At 41.0% G+C, this 20,631-nt stretch overlaps 1 protein-coding gene across 3 annotated transcripts in view; it reads right to left on the reverse strand.

Moving 5' to 3' along the window:
* The window catches only part of ELMO1 (engulfment and cell motility 1), a 536,712-nt gene that overhangs the window by 155,118 nt on the left and 360,963 nt on the right, over positions 1–20,631 (reverse strand). For all 3 annotated transcript variants that reach the window (XM_004418819.3, XM_087429603.1, XM_087429606.1), the window contains one exon: positions 2,759–2,895. In XM_004418819.3, coding sequence (XP_004418876.1) covers positions 2,759–2,895 — 137 coding nt within the window. The remainder of the gene's footprint in view (positions 1–2,758; positions 2,896–20,631) is intronic.

Genomic DNA, 20,631 nt, shown 5'->3' on the forward strand with positions numbered 1-20,631 from the left:
TAGAACCTGGAAAAGGCAAGGAAATGGATTCCTCCCTAGACTCTCCAGAAAGGAACACAGCTCTGCTGACACCTTGGCTTTAACCCAGTGGACCCCATTTTTGGCTTGGGAACTATGGAACTGTAAGATAATATATTTGTATTGTTTAAACTATAAAGTTTGTGGTAATTTGTTACAGCAATAATAGAAAACGAATACACACATGATAAAAAAGTATATAACTGATATATACTGATATCAGTATATAACTGATATATACTTTTTTATTTATCAGTAAGGCATCATAGTACTAAAAAGGCATCAGAAGTAAGGCATGCATAGTACTAAAAAAAAAAAAAAGCAAACATAGCAAAAATATTTAATGCAGAAAACTTAAATCCCTTGTTATTCACATCCCTGATCCTTGCCTGATATCCACTCTTGACCGATGGAGACGTGTACATGGGGTAGGACCCTCTGACTCTCAGGCCTCTCGCTGCATGTCAACAGCCATAAACTGCCACCACTACTTGGCAGCATATGTGTAACACCAGACTAATGACTATGATTTGTAGACAATGCAAAAATATGGCACTAGGCCCACAATGAGAAACCTGGCTCTTAGATCTTGCTGAAGAGAGTTTTTGCAACCATATAAGGTAATTATGGAAAAAGTTTCAGAGTGACACTTTGCGAGCTTGCTATCACCTGGCAGGACTGCACCCTGCACAGGCAGGATATCATCGCCACCAACATGAGCACATGGCCATGATGAACCACACAGACCGGAGAGCCTTGCTCACCTGCCTCCTCCAGCCCTGCTCACCTCCTCCAGACTGAGGCCTCTGGTTTCCCTTGCTAATGATCTATTTTTGGGGATTCATGTCCTAAACTTTAAGTTCTATAGGATTAAGTGTCTAAATGCTCATCCCCTTGGGCCATTCCTATGCAAGAATGTGGTAATATTTTCTACATACCCTACCTATGCGTAGATCAACAACAACACATGCATTATTGCCATTTATAAAAATGTCAATTTCTGTAATTCAGGAGAAGCAGGAGGAATGAAATCCTCTCAGACAGAAGACAGACACCTGATGTCAGAACACATGACAGCCAGTGAGGCCTCCTTCTCCGGGAGGAATGGGTGTCTCCGGCACGTGAAAGCTGAGGACCAGATGGCTTTCAGAAACACTGCGGTACATGAAGAGTTAACTGATCCAGGGGCAAGGTGGCCGTGGCCATTTCAGAGACTATTGATTTAACTCCCCACTTTTTCTGGCTTGATTATACAGAAAGGTCTCCCTGCTCCTTTCCTCTCTCCCAGGGATGTTTGCACCTGAATTGCAAACTCTCTCATAATCAAGGAAGCTGTAGTTATAATCACAAGGGAATTAATGGGCTTCTTTCCTCCACTTCCCTTCCTGAATCATGCCTGTCCTTGGGCATAGCTGCTCAGACCCTTGGCAGCTCTAGCTGGCAGCCTCAAGATCAGTGATCTTCATAAAGGGGCATCACTGGAGCTGGTTTCAATAAATTAAATAGACGGCACATGACGACTGAGATGGAACGGCGTTCGCCTGCTATAACTGCAGGTAAGTTTGTTATGCTGATTGAGACAGTCAGGTTAGAACCTGTCTAAGGCTTAGGGAAGAGCATCATTTCCTTTTCCTTGTTTTCTTTCTTTTCAATCAATATTGGTTTAAGATGCCACAAATCAGAAATATGGTGGAAAAGGATGGATGTGAATTCAGAGAAAAGGTGACAGAGAGACAAAGATCAACAAGAATATCAAGTAGAGTTGGAATTCAGATATTATGTTATGTCTCAAGCACAAGCCCATGAAGGCCCCACAGGATGACTGTGAGACCAGACCTTTAGACTCTTAGAAAGAGTCATGTCCCTAGTGCCAGGTCAGTGGGCATGGGTGATGGGGCCAACCATACCCAGAGCCATACCCAGTAGCAAAATAGAGATATGGAAGGCCTAAATACACCTGTACCAACCATCACTTTTTATCAGCCATGTTATTATTGTTAACAAGGCCTTTATCTAAGGATAAAGATTTTGTTTATCTTGAAAAGCATACATGGCACTTCTGCTTCCTCTAAACTGGTCAACATTCTTCTCTCCACCCAACATCCACTCACAAACAGAAATGTGAAATTACACTCTCATAGAAAACCGAAGGACATCTCCATTCAAAGAATCAAATGCTTTCTGTAAACCAGAAATGTTCCATATAAACTTAACTCCAGGAAAGAGATCTTGCATTTTAATAAAAACCCTTTATGACACAGCAAAGGGCAGATTATCTCAACACATTCATAACCCACAAAGAAACCAAGTGACCTCGACAGAGCAGTCTTCCTGATCTCATTCTCTCCATGGCAGCCACTTGTACAGGTGGAGGGAAGGCATTTTCCCCAATAGATCTTGCAATAACAAGGCATCCCAGATTAATGCCATTAAAGGAAAAAGTTCATCTAGACAATGCTTCTCAAGAAAGGGTCTCTGCTGGTGCCTTTCCAGCTTAGTAAGCCAAAAGGAACAAAGCTGCACCAAGCTTATCCTTAGGGAGCTGAGAGCACCACCAACACACAGCTTCATGTCTATGTAGGTATGTCTTTCTTTCTCCATTCTCAAAGCAACCTGAAATCACAGTCTTCCTCATTTTCCCAATTTGCCAACTGCCTTCCACACAGCTAAGGGACCACGCAAAGGTGAGACTCCTTTGGGGACACAGGAAGCTACTGCCTCTGCTTCAGTTTAACCTTACCTTGTTGAAGTCTTCAGAAGTTGCCCTCATTTCCTTCCATGTCTTGTTCAGGAGCTGGATACAGATGCAGAAAAACTCCTCAAAGGATCTGTCGTGGGTGAAGAACATCGGGTGGAAGTCGTTGCAGGTCTCACTAGCTGAAGAAAAGAGAAGGGAAATAAGGGGGGAAGTTTGAAAAGTGAAATGAGAGGACACAGCCATATGTAGATGTCCCAAAGAGAGATGACGGGAGGCATATTTGGCTTAAGCCACAGGGGAAAAAAGGCATTTTGAAAAAGCAACCTAAGGATAGTCCTGGTGCAACTTGGAAGTTTAGGGTCAGATGGTCAGACCTACTCTTAGGCACGTATTTTGACTGAAGGAAGTCAGCTCCCAATCCACCCATAACATGACTCTTATAGCTTTGTTCCAGGATCCCTGGTGTTGAATATGAGCTCTGTATCTGCCCTCTTGGCCATATAAAGACTATTCAAACTGCCCTCTCAGTCACAGCTACTCCATCACCCTTAATTTCCCCTTTCTCAAAGAATAACTGGCAGAAGATGAGCTTTCCCAAATATACAATTAATTGCAACTTTGAAAATAGCATCCTTGATGATTTCTCCAGGGGGCTCTTTTCTCTCTTTAGGCAGTGAGCAGGGGACTTTTGCGATCATTAACCATCTGATGCCATTAACCATTTGCTTTACATTTCCAGACACAGATGGCTGGAGGTCAAGGCAACCCAAATGGCTTTGAAGGCCGAAACTGGTCCGGTTCTGGACAAAACTATGAAGTCAGCCAGACTGCCTTCGAGCCTCCCCATTGCAGAGCTTCCTCGGGTTAGACCCAGTGCTCTGAGCTCTAGGTGTGCCCACCACTCTCCTCCTTCCCAGTCCAGCACTCCAGCCCATCCCTTCTTCCCAGCTCTCTGTTAAGCTTACATCTTTATAGCCTTTTTACATACATCTCATTTGATCTTTACGGTGCCTCTTACTGCTCATGTCTCATGGATGAGGACACTGGAGCCCAAGGAGCTAGGCTTTGTGATCCCCAAACCATATTCTAAGGCTTTTAAAAAACAAATATGTAGGGCCAGCCCCGTGGCTTAGTGGTTAAGTGCGTGCGCTCCGCTACTGGCGGCCTGGGTTCCGATCCCGGGCGCGCACCGACGCACCGCTTCTCCGGCCATGCTGAGGCCACGTCCCACATACAGCAACTAGAAGCATGTGCAGCTATGACATACAACTATCTACTGGGGCTTTGGGGAAAAAAAAAAAAAGGAGGAGGACTGGCAATAGATGTTAGCTCAAAGCCAGTCTTCCTCAGCAAAAAGAGGAGGATTAGCATGGATGTTAGCTCAGGGCTGATCTTCCTCACACACACACACACACACAAATATGTAAGTTGTTAGGTACAGTGAAAGAATTTCTATTTTAATTGGAATTTCTTTAAAGACTAATTCATCTTCAAGGCCCCAAATGGTGAATTTTAAGGTCCGGAAACCCAGCAGTAGTCATGTTTACAGTAGAGACCTTCTGTACTTGGGGAAAGCACTGGTGCCCCCTATGTGGTTGAACACCAACTCCACTTACAGAGAATGCTCTGGTGTAGGCTGCCAGGGAATGAACCCTGATCAAATCTAAGGGGACACGCTCTGCTCTGGCAGGGCCACCAGCTATTATACACCAACCTCTTCTATCTTCAACCTTTATCAATAAGATGAATTCCAGACCTCTGAAACAATTTAAAACAACAATAAAGTGCTGCATGTGTGTATAGCTCACCGCTTCCGAAGGGTGCAACCCACTATGAAGATAAATGAATGTGGTTTTCTTCCAGACAAAGTAAGGGAACAGGCTAGCAGCAACGTGTAGTCATGTAGAAAAGGTTTGGTTTGGTTTTGGGGGCAGAAGATTTGGGTTGAAGTCCAGCCCATGCCAATCAGGAGCAAGTCACGTCACCTTTCTGATCCTCAATCTTCTTAACTAAAAAATGGAAATGAAATCTCCTCTGCCTTCTCCATAAGCTTCAGAGAGGATCAAATGTTATGATTCAGGGGAAAGCGATTTGAAAGGATTAAAGTTGACGCAAATACGGAGAGAGGTGGCGGTGATGATGACGAATGTTGTGCCAGCGTATTGTTTCCAGGAACACGGGTTGTTCTTTGATTTCCCCCCAATACCTAGTCAAGCTTGTTCACATTTCAGAAATCAGAGGCAAGAACATGTAAGTCACCCCACCCCCAGCCTGTGTTACTGGCAGGGAGATGGCGAAAGTGAAGTTCTGACCTGAAACCCAAAGCTATTTAAGGAACTTGGAAGGGAAACACAGGTGGATTGTGTGCTTCCTGTCAGTCTCACTCTCATAAGCACTGAAGCCAATTAAATTTACAAGTCTACAGAAGCACTTTAAAACACTATTGCCATCCAAGTACTCGTTATTAATCACGTTATCTTTTGTGGGCCTAGTGTGATTATACATGTACTTTATGCCCTAGTTAAAGTTTTTATGGGATTACTGAAGCTGAGACAGCCACACAAAATGAGACCAACGAGCCTTGCTCTTGCTTGAGTGAAGAAGGAAGGAAGCAACATCATTAATAATAGGGAATATTTGTTGGGTGCGTATGATGCGCCAACAACTCTGCAGGCATTACACTAACCCTCATTACATGAGCTTTTTTTTAAGTGGCCCCAAATGAGCATTTGAAACCCACAGTTTAGTTGACCCAACAGCAGACTTCCTTAGTTGACATCAAGAGCTCAGGGCATTTCCTTGTGACTGCTGCTTTGAAAATTAACTTCTCCACTCACTCTCCTAGATCTCTTTGCACTCTTCCTTCAACAGAAACCAGGATCTTGACCAGCAGTCCAATGGGGCTCACAGCAAGTGCACAGCCAGAACCTGCTGATGGACAACACTTGCCATGTGATAGCAGTACCGACAACAGCCATACCACCACCACCAGCCACATGTCAGGCTCTGGATCTACATTATTGTTACTTATTACAACAAGCACATGAAGAAGATATCATCAATTTCTTTTTTTTTTTTAAATTAGAAATAGGAAAGTTAGAAAGGTTGGGTGACTTTTCCAAGGTCACATGGCTTGCAAGTGGTAGAGCTGGGATACAAACTCAGGTCAACTTCGCTCCCAAGCCCATCGTTGTTCTGTTGCACTCATTTCCTCATTCTGTTTCCCAATTAACCCTGCCTCCACTGCACCCTCTCTCCCCAACACAAATCTGAAAAAACTGCTTTTCCACCCACAGAAAATATTTATGAAGTAAAATCTTACAAGTGGCACAACTTCACTAATGCTTAGGGTGTATTTAGAGTCTGGGATTCCTCTACTTTCTCCCAAATAGTTGTGGTCTGAGTGGAGTTAGATTCAAATCACCAGGTGGAGGGGCACTAGCCTACATGCCCTATCTTAACCATGGGTCCTTCTGGCCCCATTCTGGGCAGGCTGCCAATCATCCGGTATTGTAACTGTTTCTCTCACAGAACATCACATCTTGAGGGAACACAGAGCCCTTCCTTGTGAGCTACTGATCCTTAGAATGCTGGCCATGCAAGGACAGACGCTCTTGGCAAGCACGTAGCCTTTGTTCCCCTGTCTATATAGCAAGCCCGTCCCTGCTCATGGTAGTGGGTGCAGGTGCACAACTCTGTCCAGCTGGCCACTCCTGGACATTCCCCATAAGGAAGGCCCAATAAACCTTTATGTCTTGTACACCATCTCTAGTCTTTTCTTTGGTCTCTCCACAACCTATCCCGCACTGCTCACACAAGTCGGTGTGTGGCCAGACACCAGGGTTACACTCCTCTTCTGGATCTTACTTCTTTCCCTGGGTCAGGTCAAGCTGCACTCTTTACAACTCTCTTAAGTACACAAGAAATAGTCTACCTGGTTCTAATTTCTACTGAACCAACTCTTTTACCTTCCTCAAGATATTCTCAGCTTTTGCCACATGCCAAATTTCCCCCAGATAGTCAGTCACTGGCGAAGAGTCACACTGGATGAATTTATTCAGCTTATTTCAAGAAACTAACAGGTTGAGTTCTGTGTTAATAGAACTCTAATTTTGTTCATTGCAACAATGTGCCCACCTGAAAAAAACTACATCTCCCATCCTCTCTTATAACTAAGAGTGGTCATTATGACCCGATTCCAACGAATAATAGATAAATGAAAATTGCTGGGTAGAGTTTCCAGGAAAGACCTTTAAAAGGGGGGAAGACTTGATTGGCTTGTCCCTTTTGCCTCTGCCTTCACACTTCAACTTCTCTATGTTTGGAACACAGGAGTGATGACTGTAGCTCCTGCAGCTATTTTGTCAGCATAAAAATGAGGGTTATACCCTAGAGTAGAGACTTAGAAGGAGCTCCTGATGACACTGTGAAGTGACCATACAAACCCCGAAATGCTCCCCTGAGGAATTCTTTGTACATGATTTGTTTAAGCCGCTGTTTCCAGGTTTTCTCTTACTCTTACACATATGAAATTACTGATATGGAAAACTTAAACTAATGCAAGCACACAGTCATTAGCATAAGAGAGCACATGTTAAAGATTACTGGAGGCCATAGAAGAAGTAGGAATGAGGAAGCAGGATGGTGGACCTGCACTCAAAGACCAAATTTGATGATCCTTAGTATACTATGTAACCTTAGACAATTAAAATCCCTGAATCCGTTTCTTCATCTGTAAAATATATGACCATATAAGGTTTGTAAGCATCAAATTAGATTATGTATATAAAGTGTGTGGTAAGGTGCCTAGCACATAGTATAGGCTTAGTAACCAGTGGCTATTAGGTATTATTTTTATCACCATTATCAGTGCATTATATAGCTTCTTAAAGACTTTGATAATTCTAGGATATAAAGAAGGAAAGAAAAATCTGGTAAATGGACTTTGGGGTCCTATTGATATGGAGGGGGTGGGCTCTACCAATCATTCTTGTTTTTTTTTTATTATTGAGGGATAATTGACACATAACATTCTATTGGTCTCAGGTGTACAACATAATGATTTAATATTTGTATATACTGGGAAATGATCACCACAATACGTCTAGTTAACATCCATCACCAAAGTTACAAATTTTTGTTGTTGTTGTTGACTCTCTGAATCCTCAGTAACAACAAAGGTACTACTATCATCGCTATCAGATAGAAAACTGAGGAATAGTGAAAGTTAAGAAACTTGCAGTGAAAGGTCCAGGAATCAAACCCAGCATTCTATAACCAGAGCCAGTGTTGTCAACTTCCAAATGGCTAGCTATCATCCTAGACTTCTTTAAAAGACTCATCCCTTGCAGTGAGGAATGGGCAAACAATAAATCAAAAACAATTTGTTCCTTGACATGTTACATAACAAACAATGAAAAGAATTTGATGTATTTTGGGATTTATGACTCCCTGTTTTAAGGGTATTCCTGTATTATAGGCAAGGATAAAGTATTAAGTATTAATATAAATTTTTCCTCTAATATGTTCAAATTACAGATATTCATGATTGAGAATTATCAGGCAGGAAGAACACATCCAGATTATTGGATCTGTTTTCCTTTCCCACTTTGTAAGGTAAGAGCAGTGAGAAAGGCAAAATGGCTTGCCCGAGAGTTCATGATGGCAGAAAGAGGGCAAAGACGCTGGGAGCCAAACTGCTGGGGTTCAAACCCTGATTCTATCACCCACTGCTGAGTCACCTGGGCAAGCCACTTCATCTGTCCATGCTTCAGTCTTTTCATCTGTAAACTGGGGGCAACAGCAGTATGAACTTCATCAGGTTGCTGTGAGGATTAAATGGGAGTCACTATAAGAAGTTAGCACAACGCAAGTGTGAGCCAACAGGATTATCATGTTCACCGTATATCAGGTGGACCCTGGCCTGGGCCATCTCATTGACAAATGTGAGCTTGCATAGCATACAGGGATGGACTAAGTCTCAAGAATAGGGTCTTTAACTCAGAGGTTTAAACAAACAAACAAATAAAAGCAGAGAGGGTGAAGTTATCAGAGCTTTGTAGGGAAAATAAAAACACTTACTGAGAAAAAAAGTATTGAATTACCAGGCAATGATTTTATAAATGAAATTTAGAGAGAAACTTTCAATGAGACAAAAATAGTAAGACATTTTTTTAAAACAAAATTGTTTTTTAAGCATATTATTTTTAACACAATGAGATTCTACTGTACAATTTAAAATGAGTCAACTTAATGGTCTTTTAAGTCAGGAATATTAAGGTATTTTCAGGTATGAGGATAAAATGGATTCTTATTAATTTGCTGGCATCTAATTCATTTATAAACAGGCCAGCTTTGAAAGCAGCTATAATCCATGCACATATGTTTTAAAAATAAAAATACAAATTCTGTGCACTTACGTAGCACTTTGCCTTTCAAAAGAGATTTGTTGGGGCCAGCCCCATGGTGTAGTGGTTAAGTGCGCGTGCTCCACTGCTGGAGGCTCGGGTTCGGATCCCGGGCGTGCACCGACGCACTGCTTGTCAGGCCGTGCTGTGGCGGCGTCCCATAGAAAGTAGAGGAAGATGGGCACGGATGTTAGCCCAGGGCCAGTCTTCCTCGGCAAAAAGAGGAGGATTGGCAGATGTTAGCTCAGGGCTGATCTTCCTCAGAAAAAAAAAAAAAGAAGAAGAAGAAGAAAAGAGATTTGTTTCTATTTTCCATTGTATAATGTGAGGTGAGGCAGGTACTGTCGTTAGAGTTTCAGAGAACAAGGGCTACTGCAGCGCAGCAAGTAAACAAGGAAAGACGAGTACAGAGAACGGGTTCTAGTACTGCCCTGTGACCTTGAGAAGGTCATCTCAGCTCCCTGGGCTCCAGGTTTCCTGCCTGTAAATGAGATAGGTTGATAAAGTTCCTGCTAAGTCTAAAATTCTAAGACTACACACACACTCACACACATGCACACACATACACTCACTCACACACCAGATAATGTATTTTCAGCTCCCTAATGCCACTCAATAATTATAGAACTTAGAGATTGCTCCTGCACTGAACTTTATTTCCTAAATTATTATTTCCTTAAATGACAAGAGGCCTACACATTTCATTTAGGGTGTTAAGCCATCAAAGTGGCATTTGATAGGCTTAGAAAATGTTTGATGAACTAGTATTTACAGAAAATTGTTAGTTGTTCTTACACCCTTTTAACCTATTAATATCACCTACTGCAGACCATTACATAAGAAAATTACTTGACTAAAGATAGAATGACAAGATGACACAGGCAAATGCACATAATTTCTGCTCTTTCATGGGAATTTTCTAAGACAAATATAATTTTTGAGATGCTGAAAAGCTCTGTTCCACGCTTTTTATGACCCTTGCTATGTTAAGAGAAACTGTGAACTCATTTACAAGTGACTACAGGGACGCAGATTAGGGAGGATCCAGGAAAATTCTGAATATTTTTACCAAAAGAGAGATAAGCGCTGGTCTAATACAAAGGGCATTTTGTTTTAAAACTATGAGCTACAGGAAGAAGGGGATAAATCATATACACACAAAAGCATTGAATACATGAAAACCACCAGAGCAATTGTAAAATCTTACTAGTTATTCACAGCATGGAAACTCAGATTAGAACTATTTGTGGCTCTAGGGTCAGTCTGGATAATATATTTATGAATTCTCAGATGCAAATGTATATTTATACCTTTATACCTTTGCAGAAAATCTTACTCTGTAGCCTTTGAGTTTTCTATTTTTAGATCTGGTATTCTTTAATAGCTTGGTTTTGGAGTTTTGCTACTGTGTGGGAAGATTTTAAAAGTTCAGAACCTTTTGTAGGTGGAAGAAGTGAAAAGAGGAGCATGAGGGCAAAGAATTTGAAGCTCCCCCACTGCTGCTGAGTTCTGCCTTGTAGAAGCTCTCACCCCTGCTATTTCAGGATAGGGGATCAGAGGCTTGGACACTGCTCAGCTCTTCCTAGCTCCTGAAGCCTGGTTTAATAGAACTCTGGAGATTCTTTTCTATCCTCTATCATGCCTAAAAATAGTATGAAATCTACAGTGAAAACACACACAGTAGCTAATCCAATGCTCCATTGTTCACCTTCTCTTTGGGCCTTTTTTTAAGGACATGGAGAGAGACAAAAATACCGACTACTATTAGGGCTGAAAATCAGATTCTAGAACCAAAAGACAGCTAATTCAGCAAGAACAACCTGAGGCCACATCCCAGGCATGCAGTGTGTGTTAATAAAAGAGCAGAGGTTCTGGAGCAAGGATGGCCTGGCTGCAAATCTTGGTGTCAATATTTAACGGTAATGTGACCTTGATCAACTTATACTTCCTCTGAACCTCAATTGCCTCATTAAAAAAAAAAAAAAAAAAAAAAAGACAATGCGTCCTATCTCATCAGATTGCTGCTAGGATTAAATGTAAAGCAATAAGTGATTCATATATTAACAGATAAAATGGCACTCAATAAAGGCTAGTCATTACCAGTTTTAATAGCAAAATAATTATTATTGTATTTAGCTAACATGACAAATTTGGAGGAATTATATTTTCAGATAGAAAGACATAAAATGACAGTAATTAAAACAGCTTGATATTGGTTTATGGATTAAACAAAAAAAAAAGACAATGGAATAGAATAGCGAGTCCAGACACAGACCTGTATATACCGTCACTAGATTTATGAAAAAGGTGACACTACAGTGGAAAAAATTTTCAATAATTTGTGCTGGGCCAATTGTATATGCATCTGGAAAAAATGAATTATGACTCCCTACCTCACACCATCCACAAAAATCATCTCCAGGTAGACTACAGATTTCAATGTGAAAGGAAAAACAATGAAGATTCTAGATAACAGGAGAATATATTCATGACTTTGAGGTGAGCAAAGATTTCTTAAACAGGATCAAAAAATCATTAACCCTAAGGAAAAATTTGATTGGATTATATTAAAATCAAGAACTTCTGTTCATCAAAAGATATAATAAGGATGGCAACCTCAGAGTAGGAGAAAAACTTGCAACATTATCTGACTATAACTGGTATCCATAATATATAAATATCTCTATATATCAATAAGAAAAAGACGACATTACAAAAATGGGCAAAATGTAAATAGGCACTTCAGGAAATAGGGTGTCTAAGCGGTCAATAACCACATGAAAATGTGCTCAGCTGTTTTAGTCATCAAGGAAATGCAAATTTAAACAACAATGAGATACTTTCAAACATCCATGAGAATGGCTACAACGACAAGAGGGAAAATACTAAGCGTTGATAAGAACATGGAACAAACGGAATTCTCAGACATTGTTGATGGGAGTGTAAACTGGTTCAACCACTTTGAAAAACAGTTTAGCAGTATTTAGTTAAGCTAAAATATTCACGCCCTATGATACAGCAATTCTACCCAAAGATATAAACCAAAAGGAACGCACACATATGTGCTCCAAAAGAAATGTACATGAATGTTAATAGTAGCACTTGTTCTACCAAAAACATGAAACAACCAAAATATCCATCCAAAAGATTAGATAAATAAATTATAGTTTATTCACAAAGCAGCATACTTACTACAAAGAAATGATTTAAACAAACAAAAAAAAAAACTATGCTACATACAATAACATGAATGAATTGAAAACATAATGTTGAAAAGAGCCATACACACAAAAAAGTATACTATATGATCCTATTTATCTAAATCTCAAAACAGGAAAATTCATCTCTGGTAGTGGAAACAGGGTATTATTCTTTTAGAGAAGGGAAGAAATTTGGGAGAGGGCAGCCCAAGAGGGTTTCTGATGGTTGCATAATTCAATCTAGATCAAGCTAGTAGCTAAATGGGTAGTTGGTGGTTGGAAAACTCATTAAGCTGTGTTATGCTCTTAGGATTCTATGCATTTGAGTTATACTTAGATAAAAAGTTAACTCAAAAGTAGAATAAGAGCTTTCCAGGTGAATAAGAAGGGACAATGACATTTTAGACAGCATAAAACTATTTCATATGATTTAGGTGGGCTTTTCAGAAGCAGAGCTGTGTTTGCCCTCCCATCACCTCTGGAACCAGAGATTGGCATTTCATGTAGCCTGGCTTACTGGCTGGATAAAAAAGCATAACCTGTCTATGCAGACATCCTAGTCCAATTATCTAACTGCTATCAATTTCTAAAGTTGGTCAGAGGTACCTCTTCACACCTGGACTGTAGTTTAATTTCATCTGTTGGATAGATAAAAGAGTATATGCGTGCATTTTCTTTTGCATTTTCTTAGATTTAACTGGTTGTGTTTGAACTCTAAGAAGTATCACAAGTTTCTATTAAATGATTTCTCTTCCTTCCTCCTTCACTTCCTTCACCCACTCACTTATAGGTCCTTCCATCTTTCTTTCCTCCCTCCCTCCTTCCCTCCCTCCTTCCCTCCCTCCTTCCCTCCTTCCTTCCTTCCTCCCTCCCTCCTTCCTTCTTTCCTTCCTTCCTTCCGCCCATCCATCCATCTGTGCATGTGCATGTCCATGTGTCCATCCATCCATCGGTCCATCCATTGGTCCATCCATCTATCCATCCATCCACCCATCCATCCATCCATCCATCCATCCATCCATCCATCCATCCATCCATCCATCCAACTAGCAAGGTGATTAAGAGCACGGCCCTGGAGCCGGGCTGCCTGAGTTTGGATCCTGGCTCTGCCACTCATTATCTATATGACCTTGAGCTCATGAGCAAGGAGAGATGAGGGAATGATGAGGCTGAAGAAGCAGGCAGGCATGAGATCATCGAATTCTTTGTAGACTACATTAGGGAGTGTGGGCTTTATTCCACATACAATGGGAAGCCATTAAAGGGGTTTAAATAGGAGTGTGATAAAGTAACAACTTCCCATCTCCTTTCTTACTCTACTTTTTGTCTCTTTTTAACGGAATTAAAATTCAGGTAATTTGAGGATTCCTGTTATTCTGATACCCATTTACTTGATATTTTAGTGTATTAAGGATGAGTGGTGAACCAGATAAAAACTTTAGTGCTAAGTGGTTATAGGAGTGTTGGTTCTGCAATTAGGACTGCGGCTCGAATTCTTCTCTTCATCTTGACTATGTGATCCCAACCAAATCCTTTAATGTCTCTAAGTTTCTCTTATTGTGATAACAATAACAGCAACTTATATCTTGTAGAAATGAGTAAAGATATAGTGAGAAGATTCCCATAAAACACTTAGCACAGTGCCTGGCATATAATAAACACCCAATAAATGTTAGTCAAAAAACATTGTGCAGAATACAAATATAATGTGTAATATTTCCCCCAAATCTTGAAATTAATACAAGATTTAGCCTGTGGTGAAATCTTATTTACTATAACCTCCATTCTTGAAGGTAACCAGTCCCCTAGAAAGTTATAGAGCAGCATGCCCATCACATCTCATGAGACGTTTAACCAAAAGAGAAAATGTGCAGAAATTGCAGTAAATTAAGATTTCTGATAAGGGTGACATAGGTGACCCTGGAAGTTTGCTTATAACTGAAAAATGGTCTCATTGATATGCTCTGCGTTAGCTCTTTTCCTTTGTCCTCTGGCTAAAAGAACTAAGGCACGCAGGAAAATGGAACTCGGATCCTTGACACCTTATCTGTTGGCAAAATAATCATTTCTGGATCCACTTTTAGGTCTATGAAAGGGTTCTTTCTTGATCCGAAAAAAAAAAAAAGAGCTGGAAAAATATGAATTCTTTGGGAAGGAGTATCAAGTTTGTGGTGCGAGTTAGCAATGCAAAACCAAGTGTGAAGCACACTTATCTTGCTAAACATATTTTATCTACCTTTTGGGGGTGGTGTGGCTGGAGCATTGGGAGGGTACACTGGAAAACTAGGAGAGAGGAAAATTCTAGTCGGGTGGTGGATAGTCCAACGCAGGGCAAATGAAAGCATATTCAAGAAGTGAATTCTACAAGCCCTTGTTAAAACTTCTTTTAGAAGAAAATTATTCTGAGAATTGGCACATTAAGAGGCTGTCATACGGCAAATTTAGCATGGATATAAACAATTGCCTGTCCGACCATGTAAGATGGGCATTCGAGGGTTATGCTGGGGTAGAGGCAGATTAAGGAGCAACTGGGATGTGCCTCACTGAAGACACAGCAAGAACTGTGCATGCCATCACGTGACCATGGATTACGCCTTGACCCGGGGCTCAGAGCCATAGCCAGGGGCAGGGAGCCAGCAAAACGGGTTAAAAATAAATAATCCTGACTTCGATAAATGCGAAATTAAGGAAAGAGGACACACCAAGGCTTGCTCATCACACAGAGCTTCTTTCTTGTCTTCGGTGCTCAGTAAACTACTCCCCTGAAAAACTCAGTGAAACGGGTAAAGGGACACATATGTATGTTGACGGATAAAAACTAGATTATTGGTGGTGAGCACGATGCAGTCTATACAGAAACTGATATATAATAATGTGCACCTGAAATTACACCATGTTATAAACCAATATGACCTCAATAAAATAATTAAAAAAAAAAACCCTCAGTGATTACCTGTAGCTGTTAGGATAAAATGCAAATGATTTATTTAGCAAGGCCTTCAACACTTCCCAGTCAGAGCCTACTCCACTCTTGTTTTCTCTGACCTATGACTGAACCGCAAAGTCAATCATAGTTTCTACCTCTTCATCAAATAAACCACCTCTGCTTGTATTTCCACACATTAAGTTCTTCAGTTTCCCTCTTCATGGAGCCCATTGAGTGGTCCTCCAAAGCCCACCCCTTTGTTAAATGCGCTTCACTCTGAAGCCTTGCCCGACTGCCTCTTCCTTTGTGCTTCCCCAGCCCTTTAATTTTCTCCACCTGTTTGGACTTCCCCTCCTGATTATGAGGCTACAAAAAATAGCAACCCTGACTTAGTAATTCTGCATTCTTTATGGTTCTCACACGGCGCCTTCCTCAAACACACGCCTGCACTCCCTTCCTCGGTGTCCTGCCTCCTTGTGCCTCCAGCACATGCTTTTCTTCTACATGGTTTTCACTACGCCCACTCTGTGCACTGCTTATAGGGTAGGATGAGGGATGTCCCCCAACTTTTGTACAACACACGTCTTGCACCCCTGCTGTGATACGGGCACTTTGGAAGGCTCCACACACACTTCACCCACTGCCTTAAGCAAGTCCAACCTGCAAAATGACCCAGTCCTCTGTCCTCTCTCCCCCAATTTTCTGAAACCCAAGTGTAGGTGTTCTCTTGAGAGAACAATGAGGAACATTATAAAGGAAGCAAATTTATTACATAAATTCAACAGAAAAGAAAAACAAATGTGATTATGTTCCTAAAATACAGAGATGTAACCCTCCTCTGTAGATCAACTGCCAACACCTAGTCCCTGGCAGGGGGGTCCCTTTACATTCCCACCCACCTCATGTACCACACACCCATGAGCACCGGGCTTGTGCAGGAGCACTGGGCTTACTGCTCATCTGGACTTTCTCGGGCTCTGTCACAAGGAACATATGTCCTCAAGGATTTCATAACAGGGTTAATGTGTTCACCCTGGGGGGTGGAATCAAGGGAGATACAGGGGATATTAAGGGAATAATCCATTGACAATCATGCTTCTGCCAATGTGGGATTTGAGAAGATGGAGATTTATATCAATGAATAAAAAAAGAGTTAAATCCCTAATATTTTTGCCTATAAATAGCTCCATCCAGTCCACTCAAACAAGAGAGCATGATAAGGAGCAGGGCTCTCCCTCCCCAGGATCACGTGGGCAGGTTTGTGCAGAGGGCCAGAGGAGCCCTCTCAGCGTATGAACAGAACATCAGGCCCTAAGAAGCATATCCTCAAGCATCATGGTAATAATTTAGGAAAAGGTCAAGCTTCACAGAGGCACTTGACTGAGATTTACAAAAAAAAGGGGAAATTAAAGGATAAGGCATTAAATATCAAACCAGTAACAGCTGGCTGGAAAACCTAAAAAGGACATAATCTGAATAACAAGACACTTGGGGAATCTGCTTCAGCAAATTAGAAGGTGAGCATCCTAGAAGGGTGAGTTAATTACTTTAGAAGATTGCAATGACCACGTACCAGTAACTGTTCTAAGCTCCTTCCAAGTATTTTTTCTTTTAATCGTCGTAACAATTCCATGACGGAGGTGCAGCAATGATCACCCCCACTGTACAGATGAGAAAACTGAGGCACAGAGGAGAGAGGTAGCTTGGCTCACAGAGCTAACGGAGCAAAGCCAGGGGTTACCAACAGTTTGGGTCCAGAGTCCCTGTCATCCTGCCACTTGCCAGACAGCAATTTCCCTCCATGGAAGATTTTTAAAGCACAAAGTTAATGCTTTCTACAATGCCTATTTGTTGTATTTAAAAACAAATTTAATTCCATTTCTTTCTTCTCTGACCCACTCTTTTAATGAAGGCTTGGTCTTGATAACTAAGGTAATTTTTGGATATGCATTTCTTACAGTTGGTAAGACACCACTGCATTTTCTAATTTATCCATTGTGGACATGTATTCCCATAGAAATGGTATTGTTTTAATTCCAGGGGAAAAAATCAACCATTTATAGACTCTTAATTTCAGGGACCTTTTATTTGTTCACTGGCTTATTAGATCCTTATCTTAAGAAGACACAAAATGCGTCTCCTTTAATGCAAGGGTAATATATTGAAAGATTTAAGAAAATTAAGCCAATCAGACGAATCTATTTTTTGTCAATTATATAGCTTAATATATACCAGCCACTGTTCTCAGTGCTTTACAATTATTAAATGATTAATTCTCATATGACCCCCATGAGATAGGTCTGATTCTCATCTCCATTTCACAGCTGAGGAAACTGAGGCATATCCAGGCTAAGTGACTTATCCGAGGTCACATAGCTAGAGAGAGGCAGAACCAGAACTAAGTGTAGGAGGCAATCAGCCTGCAGAGGCTGTGCTCTGAACCAAATAAGTGTGTAAGCAGTGTACTCGGAGGTCTCCTTGCCCCAGTAGCTTTGTAACTACACAGGTGCTGTTTCTGCTGCCCTAACCATTATGCAGTAGGAGAAGAGAACTTGCTCAGAGTTCACATAATAAGGCCACCAAGCCCCTTTGATTACACATATATCCATGACTACCCCAGGTGTCTCAGATTTTAGAATCTCTCATCAATAAGTAGCCAGATTATATCACTTCCATTCATTAAAAACAATTCCATGCACTCTGATTTCTTTAAACAGATTTTTTGTGTGTGTGTGTGTGTGAGGAAGAGCAGCCCTGAGCTAACATCCATGCTAATCCTCCTCTTTTTGCTGAGGAAGACCGGCTCTGAGCTAACAGCTATTGCCAATCCTCCTCTTTTTTTTTTTTTTTTTTTTACCCCCAAAGCCCCAGTAGATAGCTGTATGTCATAGTTTCACACCCTTCTAGTTGCTGTATGCAGGACGCAGCCTCAGCATGGCTGGAGAAGCCGTGCGTTGGTGCACGCCCAGGATCCGAACCAGGGCCGCCAGTAGCGGAGCGCGCACACTTAACCGCTAAGCTACGGGGCCGGGGCCGGCCCCTCTTATTTCTTTAAAAAAAAAAAAGATTACGAAAGGACTGGATCTCTTTATTTCACAGAAACAACCCAAAACAAAACAAAACAAAACAAAAACTGTTAGTGTGTTAGTGGTATTTTGGGAAATAAATTTGAGTAGAGTGTGGCATATCCACTGCGGTTAGGCGCTCCCAGCACGTATGTCGTTGTCTTGAACATGTAGACATCCTAGAAGTCTATCTGGTTTTGCGGTTGATAAAAATCATTTTCACCATTAAAGAGTGCTAATAAAATTAGGGGTGAGCTCTGTTTTAATGAGACCATCTTTTCAGCCTACACAGCCTTGTGGGCTAATTGGTATATGCCAATGAAGGAAACACTGGTTTCTTCTTCGAGGGTCCCTGAGATGGATGTGTGTACAGATTCCGCCATGTGTTTCTGAAGAATTCAGTCTTCAACTGATGGGTAAAGATACATTTTAACAAAGCTACGTTTTAACCCTTTGTTATCTAAGTTTTCCTTATACTGAATGTCTGCTACTTCTTCTCCCCTGGTCTTGCTGACATACAATGATCATCAGCCCCTGAAGTTTCTATAATACCCTTGAATTTTCAGGTGGTTGTTATCCAATCACAGACATTGCCTCCACTTGAAGGTGCCCTAAACCAAATTCAGCAAGGGTTATTTTGGCCTCCAGCTTCTTGGCCATCATTTTTATCTTTCTTTTTAAACCCTCACCAAGAAGAGGTCATTTTAGATAAGAACACATCTTAATGAAAAACCTAACTAAGGGGGAGACTAAAAATAAGATGTTTTTAACCTTAGGAGAGAGGTTCTGATGAAAATTCTCAGACTTTCCTTCTATATGAAATAAAAGCTAATGTTCTCAAACACTTTCATTGCCATTCTTTGCAGGGAGTTATTTTATTTTTTGGTCATTCAATTTTGTTCTTATTAGTTTGAAACAGTTTGCTCCCTCTTCCCTGACACATGCATTCAGGAACTTTCATTTTATAAAAACGTCCCAAATCTCTAAAAACAGAGAGCCATTCTGTTATTACTACTATTCTCTTACACATAAGAGTGACCAGGATATCTCCTATGTCCACTGGAATGTACCATAAGATACCCAATATGGCACCATGTTTCTTGGTAAGAAAGCGATTATATTTGCATGTATGTATATATGTGGATTCTTTATGAATGCCTTCAAGATTATTTGACAGCCGTGAAGACCTCAGAGGGAAAAAAATAATGACAACAGCCCACTAACACTGGATAACTGTTCTTCTTCCCAATCTCACCACTCTTCCTTGTCTCCTTCATAGACTTGTTTTTTGTTTTGGGTTTTTTTTTTCCTGCCCAAGGTTCTGTTCTCACCTTTCTTTTCTTTTATCTCTTCATTCTTGTCCTAGGAGAACTCAGCTAGTCCTGTGGCTTCCATACTCACAGCTGCCAAATTTCTATTTCAAGCCCAGATCTTTCTTCTGAGCTCCAGATAGCCAACTGGACATGTTCACCTTGATGACCCTTAGTCACCTCAAACTCAAAGTGGCCCAAACTGAACTCATTTTCTCTATGGTCTATCCAGACTGACTGGGTTCTCCATCTCAGCTACCTCATCCACTCAGTTGCCCAGATTAGCCTTGACTCCTCTCTTGGTCACCTTACTATCAATATATTTCCTCCTTTCCTTTCCCACTACCACTGGTCTTGCTTCAGGTGCTCATAACCGCTTTCCCAGATTATGACAAAAGGTTCCAAAATGGTCTCCCACTCTCAAGATGGATCCATTTTCCTCACTGCCCCCCATGAGGAGTTCATTAAAATCTAACCATAGCCACGGCAAGATACAGATATAGCAGTAACAAGAGTTTAAACCTAATTTTTCGAGTACTTTTTCACAGTGAAAATAATTAAGCCACTCTGCTTAAAATCCCTCAGATAAAGCCCAAACTCCTTAATAACTCTTCACAATTTGGACCCTGCCTAGCCCTGAATAAGCCAATTTCAGGACAAGTTCTTAAAAATAAAACTTCCAGAATGCATTTATCAGTGAAAGAGTGAAAACAATTTCAAAATTTTGAGAACAAAATAGAATGACCAAAAAGATCAAATAAACTGCTTGCAATAAACTAGACTTTAACACACGCTTTTCCCTCTGCCTTAAACACCCTTCCTCATCTCATTCCTTCCCTACAGATCTTTCATGATCCAGGATCAAGTGCAGTTGTCACCACCTCTATGGAATGCTTTTATTCCCATTATCTATGGACTGACACTTCTAAGTGTCTCCATCTCACCCTCTGTCAGTTTCCCAATTCTCCATCTGCTTTCGGGTCTCCTCATAGGAATTCTAAGACCCT

This window comes from Ceratotherium simum, chromosome 1, assembly GCF_057802395.1.
Source record: "Ceratotherium simum simum isolate JZ-2026a chromosome 1, ASM5780239v1, whole genome shotgun sequence".
Classification (NCBI taxonomy): Eukaryota; Metazoa; Chordata; class Mammalia; order Perissodactyla; family Rhinocerotidae; genus Ceratotherium; species Ceratotherium simum.